The sequence below is a fragment of the Equus asinus genome, chromosome 3 (assembly GCF_041296235.1).
Source record: "Equus asinus isolate D_3611 breed Donkey chromosome 3, EquAss-T2T_v2, whole genome shotgun sequence".
In the NCBI taxonomy this organism is placed as follows: Eukaryota; Metazoa; Chordata; class Mammalia; order Perissodactyla; family Equidae; genus Equus; species Equus asinus.
In genome coordinates this window covers 43809349-43827850 of record NC_091792.1, presented here as the reverse complement: position 1 = coordinate 43827850, position 18502 = coordinate 43809349, and the positions used below count along the sequence as shown (strand labels likewise).

Genomic DNA, 18502 nt, shown 5'->3' with positions numbered 1-18502 from the left:
TGTTAATTCATTTGAAGGTCAGGAACAACAGATGCTTGAGCTAACTTCATCTCCAAGTTGCCTAGTGTTGCATACATTATAACACTGTAAATATGCAAACATTCATGCTACCTCTCATTTTAATATCAACAGGAATATTTTAAATTCTATTTTGTCCCTGATGATGTCATGATGGCAGCATTTTAGTTCAAACATCTGATCTCTCTAAATTCTACACAATTACACTATACATTTTTATTTTTGTAAAGTCAACATAAATGTTGCAAAAAACTTAAACTTTAATTATATTTATTCCTGAATATCTTTGCTGTAATTTACTTACTGATAAAGAATTACAATGTTGTGGTAATTTACAAGTTGAACTAGTCATTAGTATGACTGTAATGATCAAAATTCAATCATCTTTTTCTTTACACTGCTAAAGGAACTAACACTATATTTAATATCTAAAACGCTCAATAATCTATAACTACCAGTAGAGACTCAAAGGTTGAATACTAATCATACTATGAAAGTATTGATCAGTAATACTGTATTTTCATTTCTGCAAAGCTTGATGTAACTTAATGAATGAGGTTAATTTCTTGAGCTTTTCATAATTGGCTGTTCCATAACCTAGGCCATGAATATAATACAAGGAATATTTACTAATGTTCAATTATTTCACATGCTTATTGCTTTCTGCACAGCATAAAGATCAATACTTTTTAAAATTAAGAATATGGGTCAACCAACATCCAATAACTGCCCCAAAGACAACAGATGAGTACATATATATAGACTACATTGTTTATATCCATAATGTTTGGCCTTAAACTGAATCTTGCCAGAAGTAGAATTTCTTGGCGATATCTAAGAAAACCACTGCTTGGGAGAGTTCATATTACTAAAAACAAAAAATTGACAACCTCTTTTTATCCAGAAGTACATAAAGAGAAGCAAAACTATCTACTAATAAAAAATTAAAAGAAAAACTTTACTGGATGTACTTTTATGAAAGATTTAAATATATGAATTTAAAGATAAACTACTTATAAACACTGAACTTATTTTTTAACTAGTTTTCCTCTATTCTGTCCTTAGTGTATATTAATATTAAAGTGAATCCTTCAAATAGCACTTAGCTTTGTTTAATTTAAAGAATTTACTTACCAGTGCCTTTGTAGTATTTTGTACAGTTACCATATTCAATATCCTCCTTTTTAATATCAAATTGAGGCAAGGCAATTTTTTCTAACTGAACAGGATCCCCTGACTGCCAGATAAATCGTAAATCATCAGTTGTGTAACCAACTATAAACAAAAGTAAATAAATAAAAATATTAGTTTGAAATATAATTGTTAATCCTTTCTTAATATTTTAATGATCCAAATATTAAACATAGAAATGGTAAGATGAGGCCCTTTCTATAAAAATTTTTTGTAAAATGTAAAGAGGTAAAATCTATGGCCACTAATGAAAACATTAGCACAAAAGTTAACACATAATTGGCTTAAAGAAAGAACAAGCTGAAATAATTAGCATACTGCAAATAGTTAAAACCCTAGAGTATCATGGAATAGTACATTTCTGTATGTCAGAATTCTAAACTGTCATCAATAAAAAAGAACTAAATAAGTGATACTAGTTCTCTGAATGTATGTATTTACAACCATGAATATGCTACCTGAAAATTCTTAAGGAAACTTGAGCACCAAAATACTTATTTTTTTTTTTTTTTTTTTGAAGAAAGAACTACCAACTTCCCTTAAGGAGTTGCATTGCCACAGGAGAGCCTTAAAACAGTCCATCAAGTGGACATCATTACAGCATCCTGAGCCACACATTTTGGCCTTAGGTAATGTGGCTACAATTCAAGGATCCTACGGGGTTTTACAGCAGATAGTAGTTTACCATCCGACTCTAAAGTACATGCATTTTCTAAAGCAATATTTGAGTGCATCTAGTAATAGAACTGAATGTAAATACAAGATGGAATGTATTATACAAATACATATTGACATAGGCACGCACACACACAACACATACACAAACATACATACATACACTGACATCCGTAAAATCTGATTTTACAGTTAGAAAGCAATCAAATTATTCAAATTTAGGATCCAGGTCAGTAAAGCAAAAAGAAAAAAACCAACAAATAACCACTAGGTAACTTTAAAGCATATCATCTAGCAAGTATATGTAACACATTTTACAAGGTTATTATTCTTTACCCTCTGCAGAAATAGGTCATGGTATATAGGTATTCAGGCTAAAGATTTCTTCCCTTAGCGTTAATTTTTCAAATTTTATTTCCTACTTTTAATTTCAAAAGGTAAGCATCATAGAAAATTAATTATTTTATAAATAATCATTTCAATTAATACACCTAGTGCATCTTTTATAAACTGAAAACAATGTTAATATAGAAAATCCAATTTTGTAAAAAAATGGGTTTTTTACATTTATTTAAAAACAAATACTTGGTAAGATTTAGAGAATATTTTTCAATATTTTCCAAATTTTCTGCTCTGAAAATGTGGTTTTAACCCCAGAAAAATTATTAGAATATCATCTTCTTCTTTACTTTGTCGAATCACTAATTCAGTTGGAATAAATTAGAAGTGTACAACTACATCCACTTAACTGAAATCAAAGACTAGTACCAAAAGGATCTATCTTAGTACAAATTCATACAGAAAAAGAATAACTATAATTTCCCTACATAAATTATTCTAATAACTATTTATAATCAAAAGCATTAGTTTTACTATTGTTATCTAAGATATTAGTAGAATGTATTGCCTAAAAATTTTAAGCATTTTTATTTCTGTAGTCACTTAGGGTCTCATTTACATACAGCTCTCAAGTTGCATCTTGCAACGTTGTGTATCCATGGGAAACAAGGTCAAGTCCAAAGGGCATGAAAGAGTAATAGATAACCTGAAAGTAGAAACAAAGGTCTTAGAAGTTGTTTAATATATTTCTCTGTGATATACTGATTTTAAAAGGAAAATATAAATCTACAAATATTAAAGATAAAAGAGTACCTCATGCTGACAAGGACATCTCCATCTCGAAAAATAAAGAGGAGGATATTTTCCTGGGTTACATCATGAAAATTAGCACTTTTTTCATTTGCAAAAAATAAATCAGGTTTCCATAGACACTTGTACATTGTGGGATCCACTGTCAGTGCATCTGAGCCCCGAAAATCACTGGGGAGCTTCAGCCTGGGATCGTTCCATTTTTGTCTCAGGAAGATGTTAACTCTATAGTCCTGGAAAAAAATATGTGTGCATGGGTGTGTTTATTGCTATTTTTAAGAATGTTTTCAGCACCAGAATAAAAACGCTTTCACTTATCAGCAGCACAAATACTTTTTGCTCTTCCAACATCACTAGGATCACAAGAGCTCTGTCACTAAGAGCTCCATCAGCAATATAAAAAGAAGTGTGTCTCTCGAATCCCTTTCCACACACATTTCCTTAGCACTTGCTGGTTCAAATATCAGAATATAACTTTATCAATAATTGCTTTACATTTACACAAACACCAATTATACCAATTGGTTAGTTGGTGTTATCATAAAAGCATGAGAACTGCTAAATATTACCATTATTTTCCCCAAAAAAGTAGTGTAAAATTTAGTTAAAAATAGATAAGAAGCCAAGCGAAAATATTTTCACTTGTCTTTTACTAAGTAGCAAACTACAAAAATAATTTAGATATAAAACTATATATATCATATAACATTACATATAACATATATAATGTGTATATTCTTGAGAAGGAAAAAGAAAACCTATCCTTGACCACTCATACATGTAAATGATTACAGAGAGAATGAGCTAGTCAAATGAGATTTGAATTATGCAAAACAGATGAGAGTACATGCAAAATTTGTAAATGTTATGTTATATTCAACTATGGTAGAAAAATCTTTTGAAATCCACTAAATAGCTGATTGTTTCACTTTAGTTTTATCCCTAGCTACAACAGTTTTAATTTTAAACCTTTGTAAAAATTGAATTATATCAAGACATATAGATTTTAAGATTATGTGAACCTAGGGGCATGTTTAATACCTTAACACACTTTATATTTGCCACTGAAATGGGGTTCTGACACAAATGGGTTTGTTAGTATATACAGTCAAACTCAGCATTAAGAGATCATGCTCAGGTCTTTCGATTTTAATTTTATGTATCAAACTCAAAATATGCACAAAAGTATTCAACATAAATTGTATTTGGCTTCAGTTTCCTTATGTTCAATCACTCAAAATTCACAAAATACTATCTATCCATAGTCTTTTGACACGATCAAGATGAATTAGATCATACACTTCAAATCAAAATCCAAATAATTAAACAGGAAAAAGGGATAGATCATCTTTTAGTAAATAATAAGACCTAATACATTTCTAGGAAACCTAAATGCACATGATTTATATATATTTAAATTATAAAATAAAGCATAAGCAAGGAGCAGTGACTCTAGAAAAGCTTGGGAAATTTACTTTCTCCTCTGATCTTCCGACTCAGTGGCGTAACTGGAGAAGGGTAAGCAGGTAGTAACAATATACATTTACTGAAGTACAGACAGGGAAGTCAGATTTAATCTACCTACATCTTGCAGCTACTCTAAACTTGATGTTTATAAAAACCTCAACATACAATATAAATTGATTCTTAAAAATCATATGCAGATGGTTTTGGAGAGCCAAAGTCAAATAAATTAAAGATTATATGAGCTGACACTAAACATAGCTGCATCACTGGGGAAAAAAAAAGATAACATTTTTCTAATCAAGGGAACATGGAATCAAGGAGAGAACAAAGGAGGCCTAAAACCCTAGAAAATGTAGACCTGCATTACACAGTTACATGAACTTTTTGTCAAAATATACACATATCTTAAAATTTGTAATGGGACTTCATTTAGTGATTACTTCACATCCAACTGTGATGGTGACAACTACACAAATGAACTCAACTGTCCAAGACAAAAGCCTATCTACCTCACACAGTGAGGCTTCCAGCAGACACAACGCTGCTTCCAGGCTAAGGTTTTATCCCATCCACGCAAACATGCTTGGCGCTTCACTTAAGAAGGAATACAACCAATTTCTAATAAAATAACAATGATGCTACCTTAGGTAAAGCAGATGATTAATATCCACTTGACATTACTTTGAGCACTCAACAGTATTCAATTTCAAATTATTTGCAAAAAAGATTTCCTGTAATGATCTGCCAAAATTACGGGTCTTCTAAAATTATCTACACTAAAAACTACTATATTACCTTCTCTAAATACTGTCTTACCAAGGTAAATCATCAAAAAACTACATCTTTAAATTGTTGTATTTAAAGTACACATTCGCAATACTATGACAAAATACTATGTCCTTAATTTGTTATCAAAGGTCAGTATAAAAAAGTCAGCAGATGAAGTTGCCTAAGTATCTTTTATAAACTTGTTATTAAAGCCATGGCCCACAGCTTTAATATTTTGGTCAATGACCATTCTACAAAAATAAACAAGATGAGTTTCTTCATTCTTTAATTTTTCATTTGTTTACATATATATATTACTATAATATCATTATACAGGTATTTATTATTTGCTAGGCATATTTAGTCTAGGTGCTTCATGAAAATACATCTATTCCTCAGAGTTTATACTATAAATGCTCTCCTGATACCCTTATATGCTTCCTATTAGGAAAGTAGGACTTAAGTATCTCATCATGTTTTTCTTTTTGTCTGGCAGCCAGGGAACTGGAAGCTAAATCCTATAACCAACTGAATTAACAATTTCTCTCTCATATCCTGGTATGACTACCATTGTATGACTCTTGCACATTTAGTCCTATTTCAGTAACTTCATTGTATTTTTTGTTATTATTATTATTATTATACACCTCAAGACCCTTCCAGAAATAGGGATGGATGAAAAATAAATAAAATAACGGTTGAGAGATTGTCATATACCTGATAAGAGTTTTTCAGCATTATTTGAATAAGCTCCCGAGCAACTTTTCCAATGTGGCTTTCAGAATCAAGATGCTTTATTTTAGCCTAATATCAGTAATAGAATGTTACATACATGTATAGAGATATAAATATTAAGACCTCATTGGTATTCTTTATCTAGACCAAAACAATTACTTTTTGGAATGTATGCTGGTTTGCTTCTCGGTAATTAATTTCTAAAAACATTCTATCAATATTTTATGATATTATTCAAGATATCTGACAAGAATTAAAACAATGCAAACTTTTAACATTAGCATATTTTTGCATAATTAAAAAAGAAGCCATCTTATAACGTTTGGGGTGGAACTTCAGAAATTAAGCCTGCATGATACTGAATTCCCCTTAAAATCTCCATACATGCACACACTCTTTTGGGACCACTATTCTATGTTCTACCTGTTTCCAAATGGTATAGTTAAGTCATCTAAAATTATATAGCGAAATTATTTTGCTTTTTAAATTTTTATAGTAATCTTAATAGTATTTCTTCATGTGAAGGTCATTTTTCATTGACGTCTAACCAATGTTTCCACACAATCCAAGAAGACACTTACATGATTTATCAGTTATTAAGTTCAACGAGTTTTAATCAGCAGAAAGCTGATTAAAGCCCAACATAGTATCAGAGGCTTTGACAAAATAAAATCTATCTGTGGGAAAAATTACAAATGATATAAGAATGTTTTAATTTATAGTCAACATCCTTTTTATTCCATATAACCATCATAAATAATTTTTCCAAAAATTATGTTAATCAAATTAAAAAGCCTGGTAAAATGGACTTGGAAATATAAAGTTCTGATTCAAATCTCAGCTCTGAATCTCAGAAGCTTTGATCCTGAGCAAGTTTCTTAACCTCACTGAGCTCAGTTTCTTAAGATACATATAAAAAAATAGGACTATTAATATCCTAATGTGATAATTAAATAAAATACTCAGTATAAAAAATTAACTTAGTACCTCCTATATAAATATAATTCCATTTTCTATCCTTGGAAATCCAGCCACAGATACATCATATACTTTCAGAAAACATTTATTTAAATTCCTCCTAAATCCATAGGTAATTGACAGATTGGCTCATTCATTCACTTCCGACATTATTTATTGCCCATATATTCCTTTGCATTGTCTGGGTACTAAGGATGCAGCTGTGAATACTCCCAGACTTCATGGAAATAACTGTAGGGGATATTGACAATCAATAAACTATAAAAACATTTGACAAAGGCTGTGGAAAGTGGAACAGTTTGCAACAGGGCATCTAATCTAGACTCTGAGGATTAGTTAAAAGTAACGGAGTGAATTGACATCTATACTGAGACCTGAAGTGTCTCATAGAAGTTAAACAAGTCCAAGTCCAATTATGTCCTGCTGTGTGGCCTAAGGCAAGTTATTTAACCTCTCTGAGCCTCAAATTCCTTGTCAATAAAAAGAGCCCCCAGTTATGCCCAAGAATTAAATGAGATGCTGTACCTAAAGCATGAAATCTGGCACAAAGGGAGGACACAAAAAAGTCAACTAATTTCATTATCTGTATTACTAACATTATTATCATTATCTCTATTCTTACCACTTGGAAAAGGCCAACAGTTACCATTGACAGTATTCCTTTTCTATTGTTGTAAAGGTACTACCTCGAAGTTTTAACTGGTTACTAAACATTAAAACTGACATTAATTTTACTAATTTTTCAAAAGCTTTTACAAAGCATTTTGTGTGTGCTAGAGGTCAAGCACTGTATCAGTTGCTAGCCATCTAGAGATCAATAAAATACAGTCCTAGAAAATAAAGGTGAGATTTTTGGACTATTTATTCAGATTTCACCAACTTAAGACACACTGATTAATAATGACAAACTTGTTTTATGGACTAACCAAAATAAAACATCTACCAGTAATTATGTTCCAGACTAAATTTAACATTTACAAAAGAGACTCAGTTAACAATCAGTTTTGCTGTGCTCTGTTAAACATTTCTTCATTCATTTGTTCATTCATTCAATAGTTAAGCATTAAGGGCTTCCTATGCTCAAAGGCCTAAGCTACTGCCTGAGAGGGATAAAAACTTGAGGTCCACACCTTCAGGAAGTGCTGATTAAACAAGTAAGGAAATAATTGGTAAGGACTCTAAAGGTGCTGATTCTTGTTGAGAGAAGAAATGATCACTTCAGACACCGGGAATCCAGAAAGGCTGTAGAACGCAAGTCTGAGGAGGTTCTCAGAGAGTGGGCAGAATTTTGCCAGGTGGTGATGTCAGGGAAGGGCAGGATTAACTACAGAGGCAAAAAATCACTACTTCTTACGTGTTTCATCAACAACATAAAAGAATCACTAAATATCAAAATACAGAAAATGGCAGAAATAATCAGGTTCATCACTGAAAAGAAGCCAGAGCAAGAGATGGAGATTTTGGAGCAATGGGTGAAAAGGTCAAAGTTAAAAGCAAGACCAAGAAATATACAAAAGAACTCTTAAAACACAACAAGAAAACAAACAACCCCACTAAAAAATGGACCAAATATCTTAACAGACACCTCACCAAAGAAGATACACAGATGGCAAATAAGCATATGGAAAAATGCTCCACCTCATGTGTCATCAGGGAATTGCAAATTAAAACAATAATGAGATACCACTTCACACCTGTTAGAATGGTCACAATCCAGAACACTGACACCACCAAATGCAAACGATGCAAATGAGGATATGGAGCAACAGGAACTCTCATCATTGCTGGTGGGAATGCAAAATGGCACAGCCACTTTGAAAGACAGTTTGGCAGTTTCCTACCAAACTAAACATACTTTTGCCATATTGTACTCCGTGGCATTTCCCCCAAAGGATTTGAAAATTTATGCCCACAGAAAATCCTGCACATGGATGTTTATAGCAGCTTTATTCATAATTACCAAAATGTAGAAGTAACCAAGATGTCCTTCAGTAGGCGAATGGATAAACTGTGGTATATTCTGACCACAGAGCATTATTCAGCACTAAAAAGAAATGAGCTATCAAGCCATGAAAAGACACGGAGGAAATGGAAATGCATATTTCGAAGAGAAAGAAGTCAATCTGAAAAGGCTACATACTGCATGATTCCACCAATATGACCTTCTGGAAAAGGCAAACTACTGAGACAGTAAAAAGACCAGTGGGTGCCAGGGGTTAGGAGGAGTGATGGATGAACAGGCAGGACACAGGATTTTTAGGGCAGTAAAATTCTTCTGTATGAAAGTATAATGGTGGATACACGTCATCATACATTTTGCAAAACCCATAAAATGTACAACACCAAGAGCAAACCCTAACGTAAACTACAGACTTTAGGCGATGATGTGTCAATGTAGGTCCATGGATTGTAAAAACTGCACCTCTTTGGTGTAGATGTTGATAGTGGGGGAGGCTGGAGGGTGTGGGCAGGGAGTACATGAGAACTCTGTACTTCCTGCTCAGTTGTACTGTGAAATCTAAAAAATAAAGTATACTTTTAAAAAGTGTATACAAAACATAGTAAAAACGAAAGGAAATAAGTACGAAGCTAGGAAAAATCTTTCTAAAATTTGGAGATAAGACAAAAAGATTAGTGTCTGCCCTTTCAATATTATACCAAAACAGTGTCTAACAAGCCTACCTAAGGGTTGCAGGATTTTCTAGGAAGATATAACTTTGTACAACTGACTTGTCATTTTCTATTGATTAGGGCCCAGACTCTGTAAAATTAGATAACTTATAGAAAATTGATGAATTACAAATGATTTTTGTCTGGTAGAGATGCAAATGATTTCTGTCAGGTAGAAAAAATATTCCCAAAGATTATGCCTTTATTGCCCTGTGGAACATTAACAAGTCTGTATCTAATTATTTCAGCATTCTTTTTTTAAAAAAAATATGCTGGCACCTGAGCTAACATCTGTTGCCAATCTTCTTTTTTTTTTCTTCTTCTTCTCCTCTCCAAAGCCCCCCAGTACATAGTTGTATATTCTAGTTGTAGGTCCTTCTGGTTCTGCTATGTGGGATGCTGCCTCAGCGTGGCTTAGTGAGCCATGCTAGGTCCACACTCAGGATCCGAACCAGTGAACCCTGGGCCACCAAAGCAAAGCACACGAACTTAACCACTCGCCCATGTGGCAGCCCCATAATTTCAGCATTCTTTCTTTCGCTTCAGTCTCTTAAATTCTCCATTGAATCAGCTTTTGTATCCTGCTGGATCCCACATTAATGAGTCAAATAAATCAGTGACATGTCCTCATTATATGTATGTTTTTAACTTTTTAAAAATTATTTTTTGTTCTCAAAAAGTTAAACATAAAAATACCATATGATCCAGAAATTCCACTTCCAAGTATATACCTGAAAGAATTGAAAGCAGAGACTCCAACAGATAATTTTACACCCATATTCATTGCAGCATTATTCACAATAGCCAAAAGGTATAAACAACCCGAATGTCCATCAACAGATAACTGGATAACCAAAATGTGATATATACATATGCACACTATGGAATATTATTCAGCCATAAAAAGGAATGAAATTCTGTTACATGTTATGACATGAATGAACCCTGAAAACACAACCCCAAAAATCAAGACTAATGGAGAGTTTGTCCAAAAGAACTAATTAGAGTAGGAATTCAGGGCAACAAGCAAGCATTTCAAGGGTAGGGTAGAAGACTGGGAGGAAGAAATGTGATTTCACCAAACTAAAGAGGCAAAAGCTTTAAGATGGTCAAGAGCAGCAAGTGCCATAGAGGGTCAGGTACAATCAAACTGAATACTTTCAGCAAATGAGAAAGCCAGTGAAGATTTTAGCAAAAACATTTTTGGTAGAGTGGGATATCCAAAGCAAGATTACAGAGGACTAAGACTCGAACAGAGGACAAAGTTGCCTATCTATAAGATGGAAATAATAATAATACACCAAACAACATAGGGTTTTCGTAAGGATTAAATGTGATAATATATATATATATATATATATAAAGTCTATGAATGGCACTTGGCCATATTAAGGACTAACAAATATTTTATCTTATTAGGATATATCCTTTACGTTATTATTACTATTTTATAATGTTGGTAATAGTGATTAGTATGTTTTGCTTCAAAATAAAATTCTACATATAGTGTAACTCATTGTTTGCTCTGTACTGTGCTGATTGGCCAATAATTCTTCTCAACAGTAGTGCACTTCTAGGTCACAAATTTTGAAACAGAGCCAAAATGGTTTTTGAGCAGCTCCTGAGCTCTTCTTGCTTTCAGCTGCACTAGTGTAAGCTCAACACCCCACACGAGCTTCAACTCTCTACTGTAATCCTTTTTAAATTTTATTTTTAGAACTCCAGAGTTATATTACAATGAACATCACCAAAACACTGGAAATTGCTTATTTAGTTGTATCCCTCTTAGTCATTATGTCTTACCATTTCATTATGAAAGGGCTTCAAAGAGGTTTGCCTATTAGTTAGGTAACTACGTACTAGTATAGTTCAAGTTGCAGCAAGCTCATATATCTTTGAAGAATGTTTTAAAATTTTACAAGTTAAATTAATAGTTTGAGTTCAACATTCATTAAAAGATAAAAGCTCATTCATTAGTATGCTTTGGTTAATGTTTTATCAGCATTTCTATATAATTGCTAGTTATTGGCGTTCAAATGCTCTATATTAAGCTAAGTATCTTTGAAACCTATTTATTTCCATTTTCAATTACTCAATCACAATAATTATAGCTCTATCATTTATTTTGCAATGAACAAATTCCCATCAGAAACAGACTTCTTTTATCAGTGGGAAATGACTTAATTGTTTTTAAAGAATTTGGTGACAAATACTATTCATTGTTCATTCCAAATAGCACACTATTAGTCATTCTCTGGAAAATGGATGTTCTCCAAAATTTTCAGTACCAATTAATACCCAAATTAAACAATTTCTTCAATGCAATAAAACATTTCACAACAAGACATTAAAACTGGTTAGGTTTCTGTGCTGGCCCCATGGCAGAGTGGTTAAGTTTGTGAGCTCCGCTTTGGCAGCCCAAGGTTCGTCAGTTTGGATCAAGCCATGCTGTGGCGGCATCCCACATAGAAGAACTAGAATAACCTGCAACAAGGATATACAACTATGTACTGGGCCTTTGGGGAGGAAAAAAAAAAAGGAAGATTGGCAACAGATGTTAGCTCAGGGCCAATCTTCCTCACAAAAAAAACAAAACAAAACAAAAACTGGTTAGGTTTCATTAGTGATATTTTAATATTAAAAATTGTTTATCTATGTTTTGTATTGTTGTTAGGATGGCTCTTCCGAATTGTAGTTTTTACCTAACTCTCACATATGCAATCTTTAATCATTTCTTTTCTTTACATTATGACAAAAAAAAAATTAGCATTCAAGCAAATAAAGATCAGCTCTCCTGGCATCTGGCAGCATGATAACCAAAGTTTTGTCAACAGAGCTGTTACAAGTCTGGTTTGAAAAGGATTTTAATTCAGTCATTTACTGAGGTTAGAAGTTTCATGTAAGAATTGCAAGTTAACAAAATGCCAGTAAAAATTCTTACGTTATATTTTAACTATATTTCTTAATATGTTGTTTTTCTTAAGTTTTTAGTTAAATATTGTTTAATGACACCTTATGAATATTTATATTTTTCTAGACCTACACCAATATTCCAGTTTTATTAGGAGTGCCTGCTAGGTGGTGCCCTGGTGCCACGCTAAACTATAAACCCCATAAGAGCAGCAGTGGCTGACTGGATATACAGAAAGTGCCTGACATATTTCTGTTAAATGCAGGAATGAAGAAATATTTTCTATAGCATTTTGACACGTTAGGATATTTGTCTACCATTATTCACATCAATAATTTAACTTTCCTATATCAATGGATAACAATGAAAAATTACTGGAAGGCGAAAATAAAACCTGGATATTTCTCATCCTTCCTTATTGCCTAACACAATATTCTTACTTATGATGTTTAATCACCAATGCTTCTTTACTCTTAATGTTTAATCACCAATGCTTCTGAATAATCAGCTAGGAGAAAAAAGGTAAAGAGGAAAGTATCCATGATAAATTATATTATTCTTCATTTTAAGGCAGACACACTAAAAAAGTACCTTTGACAAAGAAAAGAGACAGAAATACAGTATATTTTTAACTACTAAAACTATACTTCTCTTTCAAATGTCCTTATGATTAAATTTAATGAGTGAGAATTTTTAGTAGTCACTGAATAAAATTCCACTGGTTATTTTGGCATTTCCATACATGGAAAAAGTTATATACACAATCAGATAGCCCTCCAGCAGCATTTGGGAGAAAAAAGCTTATTAACAAGGGTTTGTCATCAAGTGTATCAGTTTCCTACTGCTGCTGTAACAAAATTATCAAAAACTGAGGAGCTTAAAACACCACAAATTGTCATCTTATAGTTCTAGAGTTCAGAATATTGAAATCAGTTTCACTGGGCTGAAGTCAAGGTGTCCCCAGGGCTGGTTCTGTCCAGAGGCTCTGAGGAGAGAATCCCATTCCCTCCCTTTTTTTCAGCTTCTAGAGGCCACCTGCAGTCCTGGACCCCTGCCTCTTCCTGCCATCAGTCCAAGTTCGTACTCCTTTCACCACATCTACTGCTACTGACTCTATCTTGTCTTCCTCTTATCAGGACCCTTGTGATGATACTGGGCCCACCTGGATAACCAGAATAATCTCCCCCCTCTCAAGATCTTTAATTTACTCACATATCCTAAGTCTCTTTTATCACGTAAAATAACAATCACAGGCTCCGAAGATTAGGACATAGACATGTTTTAGGAACGACTATTTAGCCTACCATAAAGTACAAACCCTGACGATGGATAATGTGAGAAAATATAAACGCAAAACCATTTTAAGGTCTGTGTATCTAAGATGCAAAATAGAAAAAATAATTGGGACAAATATGTCCAATATTCCATAATAAGTGAAACAATGCTGGAAAGCTAATAACAAAAGCAACAAAATATAAAGAATAGTAAACTAAGACAAATTTTAAGGAAAGAAATTTAAGCCTCTATATAGAAGGAAATATATAAAATAAAATTGTTTTTAAAATAACAAAGATGAGTAATTGTCAAGAACTAGAATTAAGCTCTTTTAGTTGATCCCAAATATGGCTTTTTCTCCTTGACAGGCACAGCCATGTGGCTCAAAAAGAGCTGAAGTCTACTATTAAAACAAACAAAAAGTCTGCAGCAGAAAGGCATAGAGAGTCTGACAGGATCATGAATTGTAGTGCAATAATAAGTCAATATAATTACAAAGCATGCCCAAACCAAAGGAGGAAAATGGATTGTATAAACAAGCTTTCATTTCCATGAAAGAGCTCTTATGTAGTTCTGATGAGGTAAAGTGCTTGTGTATAGATTATTACAATAAACCATAATACTCAATTTTTCCCCCACGAGTGCAGTAGTTCACATTTTCAATTATGAAAATCCCACTGATTTAAGCCAAAGGTAAGAACTGAATGGAAAAATCAACCAATATTATAAGCATACCCATAGAGCAGATGCCACCTAGCCTCTAACAAACCATTCTTCTCACTGTTTTGAATGTTCATATTTCAGTTGCTATAAGCAGTAGCATATAAACTGATAAAATTAGAAATGACTGTTTTAGCAACTTTGAATTAGGAGGATAACACTTATTTGACAATTTTGGTGATGCTACCGTTAATGTCAGTATATATCACTTACAGTATTAGGAACAATACCTTAGAAAAATGTAAGGTCATGGAATGCAAATGAACACACAGATATGAGAAATAGGAACTAGAAAGCTATAAAATGAGATCATAAAACAAGCTGAGGGAGCGTATAACCATGGGGGTGTAGAAGAGCTTAAGGAATATTAATATGACTGTCATTTTTCCTCCACTACACAATTACAGTTTGTGAATAAATGTGAGATTACTTTTATTTTAGTTTAGCTAGCAATAGTTAGCATCTGAATTAAAAAACAAATAAGCAGGAAGGAATGTTTTCCAAATCGATTAGTTAAAATTTCCTGACAGGAATGTTACTGCCCATAACCTTGATTGCTTCTTTGTTTGTTAATCAACTTTACACACTGGAGGAATGGGTTGCCCTCTCCCTTCAGAAGTTGCCCTACATCTGTCTGCCACCTGACTTGCAGCTATTCATGTTACATCCACCCCCAAGCCCTGCATTCTACATTTTGCTTTCTGGAATAAGCAACCGTCAGTTGAGGCAGAAAGGTGTGAACTGGAGAGGAAAGTGTTGGGCAATATTCAAGCTTCCCAAATTTTAGAACTTCCTTTATTTCAGCAGATCTTTGGAAGTGACATTTCTAGGGCGTTATTAATAAACAAAACCACAACTGTACAGTTGGGCTGCTAATAAACTTATAAATGGTTTGTTTTCTTTAGCATTTTTCTTTAGGATGAGATTCTATTGTGGAAATACTACATTAATTTGCAATTGCATGACAACCTAAGAGTCACCATCACAGTGAGTTACTATGCCAGACAAAATACTGTTGCTTTGCTTCTGTAATTTTTTCTCTCTTCTTAGGGTATAAACACATCAAGTACACAAGAGATTCAAGCACCAGCCTGTCTGATATCACAACTCACACACTGTCCACCATATTGTTTCCATGAACACATATCCTGTATTTAGACAAATATAATGCTTTCTGCTTTCCCAACCTCTTGTTTGGAGGGCTTTTTTGTTTGTTTTTAAGAAATATTCTCTCTGACTATTATCAAAAAGACAAGAGATAACAAATGCCAGTGAGAATATGGAGAAAAGGAAAGCATTGTACACCATTAGTGGAAATGCAAACTGGTAGAGCCACTATGGAAAACAGTATGGAGGTTCCTTAAGGAATTAAAAATAGCACTACCATATGATCCAGCAATCCTGCTCTGGGTATATACCCAAAGGAAACAAAATCATTATCCAGAAGAGGTATTCCATGTTGCCTGCAGCATTATTCACAATAGCCAAAGTATGGAAACAATCTAAGTGTCTATCAGTGAATGAATGGGTCAAGAAAATGTGGTATATCTAATGGAAGAGTATTCAGCCTTAAAAAAGAAGGAAATTCTATTTGCAACAACATGGATGAAACTGGAGGGCATTATGCTAAGTAAAATGAGCCAAACAGAGAAAGACAAATACTTCATGGTATCACTTATATGTGGAATCTTAAAAAAACAAAAGTTGAATTCACAGAAACAGAGAGTGGGAAAGTGATTGTTAGGGACATGGGGAGAGCTTAGTTAAAGGAACACACGTTCAGTTATAAGACGAATAAGGTCTGAGGATCTAATGGATAACATGGCGACTATAGTTAATAACACTGTATTGTATGAGTGAAATTTGCAAAGAGAGAACAACTTAAATGTTCTCACCAAAAAAAAGATAAACATGTGAAGTGTTGGATGTGTTAATTAACTTGATGGGGAAAATCCTTTCACAATGTAGATATATATCAGATCATTACGTACATTCTAAATATCTTACAAATTCATTTGTCAATTATACCTAAATAAAGCTGAAAAAATAAAGTAGGCCCATTCCAGGTGATTGGAAGGAAAAAAACCAATATCCTCTCATAATATAACTCCTATCCATACATGCACACCCTTTTAATCACCCTCCTGAGTCATCACTATTATTTCTGACCAGTATTTGTAACAGATAATGAAGAACAAGTTTTGTCTTAGATCCATTTTTTTCCTTAGAAGACATCTTAATGCTATCTTTATATCTACAGCAGTTTGTGCCTTTCCTAACTATTAAGCAATGAGGTATTAGTGCATTTGCTAAGGAAAAGACTGAGCAAATCTATAAAATATGACAGCCTCAGAAGACATGTCTATAAAACTCTTTATAGGGATGTACAAAATAAATATTGCTGAAGCAAAAATTAATAATTATGATAAAGTAGAATATTTAAGTCTATTTGATGAGTATAGTTCTAATTCTGAACTTTTTGGCTGTGTCTGCACAACACAAAGTGGAAGGCAGATTGGTTTCCATCCATGTTATTTCAGCAAAAGAAACAGAAAATATAAATAATGGGCTCCTCTGGATAAAGGTCTCCAAAATTTCCAAAATTAACACTCTACAATAATAACATTATTCAATCTGTTATTTAACCAAATAAATGTTCAACACATGGATCTCTTGTTTAAATTTGTTCTGCCAATTGTTTTAGGCTACTTTGACTCACTTTGTGCCAGGCAAATAGCAGAATTTATTTGTTCATTTATTCAATCAATATTAGCTAATATAAGAAATTATTGGGGGCCAGCCCCATGGCTGAGTGGTTAAAGTTCAGCATGCTCTGCTTCAGCCACTCAGGTTTGCAGGTTCGGATCCCAGGTGCTGACCTACTCCACTCATCAGCCATGCTATGGAGGCATCCCACATACAAAATAGATGAAGACTAGCATAGGTGTTAGCTCAGGGCTAATCTTCCTCAAGCAAAACAAGAGGAAGATTGGTAACAGATGTTAGATCAGGGCAAATCTTCCTCACGCTCCCCCCCAAAAAAGAAATTATTTATTTATGTATTCACTATTTATCGAGTGTCTTTTGTCTTCTGTATTTTACGAAAAATGAAGACATAGGACACATTATTCCTGATTTTAAGAGGTTTAGAGTCCATTCAAGAATAAGAAGAATACAAACAATAATTGTTTAATTACAGGAAAGAAGCTACCAGATTTAAGTAACAAACAAATGATAGAGATGAAAGATCTAGATTGAAAAGAGGGCACCAAGTGAGTCAGACTAGCCATAAAAGGCGCTGATTAGAAGATAAGAGATCAAGCTCAGGGATCAATAGTAGAGGCAAAGACTCCATGATGAGAATTAGTTGAATCTGGCCCCTGCAATAAGTACTCTGTGCTAGCTTCTGCAATGAGTCTGTGCAGGACAGCAGCAGCAGATTATGTTAGAATTTATTAAATATTTGATTATAATCCTCAAATAATCTGTAAGAAAGTTCTTCCTTTTCTAACATCCTTCCCCTCAGGTGTTTTCAACTTGATACAATCACGTAACTACTGATGGGACCTAGAGAAGTTTAGGGTCTGATATTTGGAAGGCATTCAGTGTTTATTAAATAGATACATTAAGGATACTTACTGAGCTAAGACACATGTGTAGCCTTTATGCAAATGAGAAAATAACATCCTTGCATTCGTTGTCCTAAAATGCAAGATAGAGTTGGGGCTGTTTCCAACGGGCTGTCACATCTTGATAGCGGTGTTTGAGGATTAGTGTAGCGGGGCCATGAAAGATAAAACAGGGTACAGAGAAGAGCGTAGAGAGCAAACAGAGTCCCTTAAAGTTTCACCTTGAGAAAAATGGCATCCCTTACTCTTGCAAAGTGAAGTGCTGAGAAAGACTAATTATATTTTTAATTAATGAGTGCTACACTTGTCTCTTGAG

General features: G+C 33.5%; 1 protein-coding gene across 8 annotated transcripts in view; it reads right to left on the bottom strand.

Moving 5' to 3' along the window:
- Positions 1 to 18502, bottom strand: part of GLRB (glycine receptor beta) — an 86099-nt gene that overhangs the window by 26930 nt on the left and 40667 nt on the right. For 5 of the 8 annotated variants that reach the window (XM_014844092.3, XM_070504955.1, XM_070504954.1 and 2 more), the window contains 3 exons: positions 3037 to 3266; positions 2847 to 2929; positions 1153 to 1293 (listed from right to left, as the gene is read on the bottom strand). In XM_014844092.3, coding sequence (XP_014699578.1) covers positions 1153 to 1293; positions 2847 to 2929; positions 3037 to 3266 — 454 coding nt within the window. Of the gene's footprint in view, positions 1 to 1152; positions 1294 to 2846; positions 2930 to 3036; positions 3267 to 18196; positions 18307 to 18502 lie in introns of all 8 variants that reach the window. The other 3 variants (XM_070504957.1, XM_070504958.1, XM_070504959.1) reach the window with 2 other exon arrangements.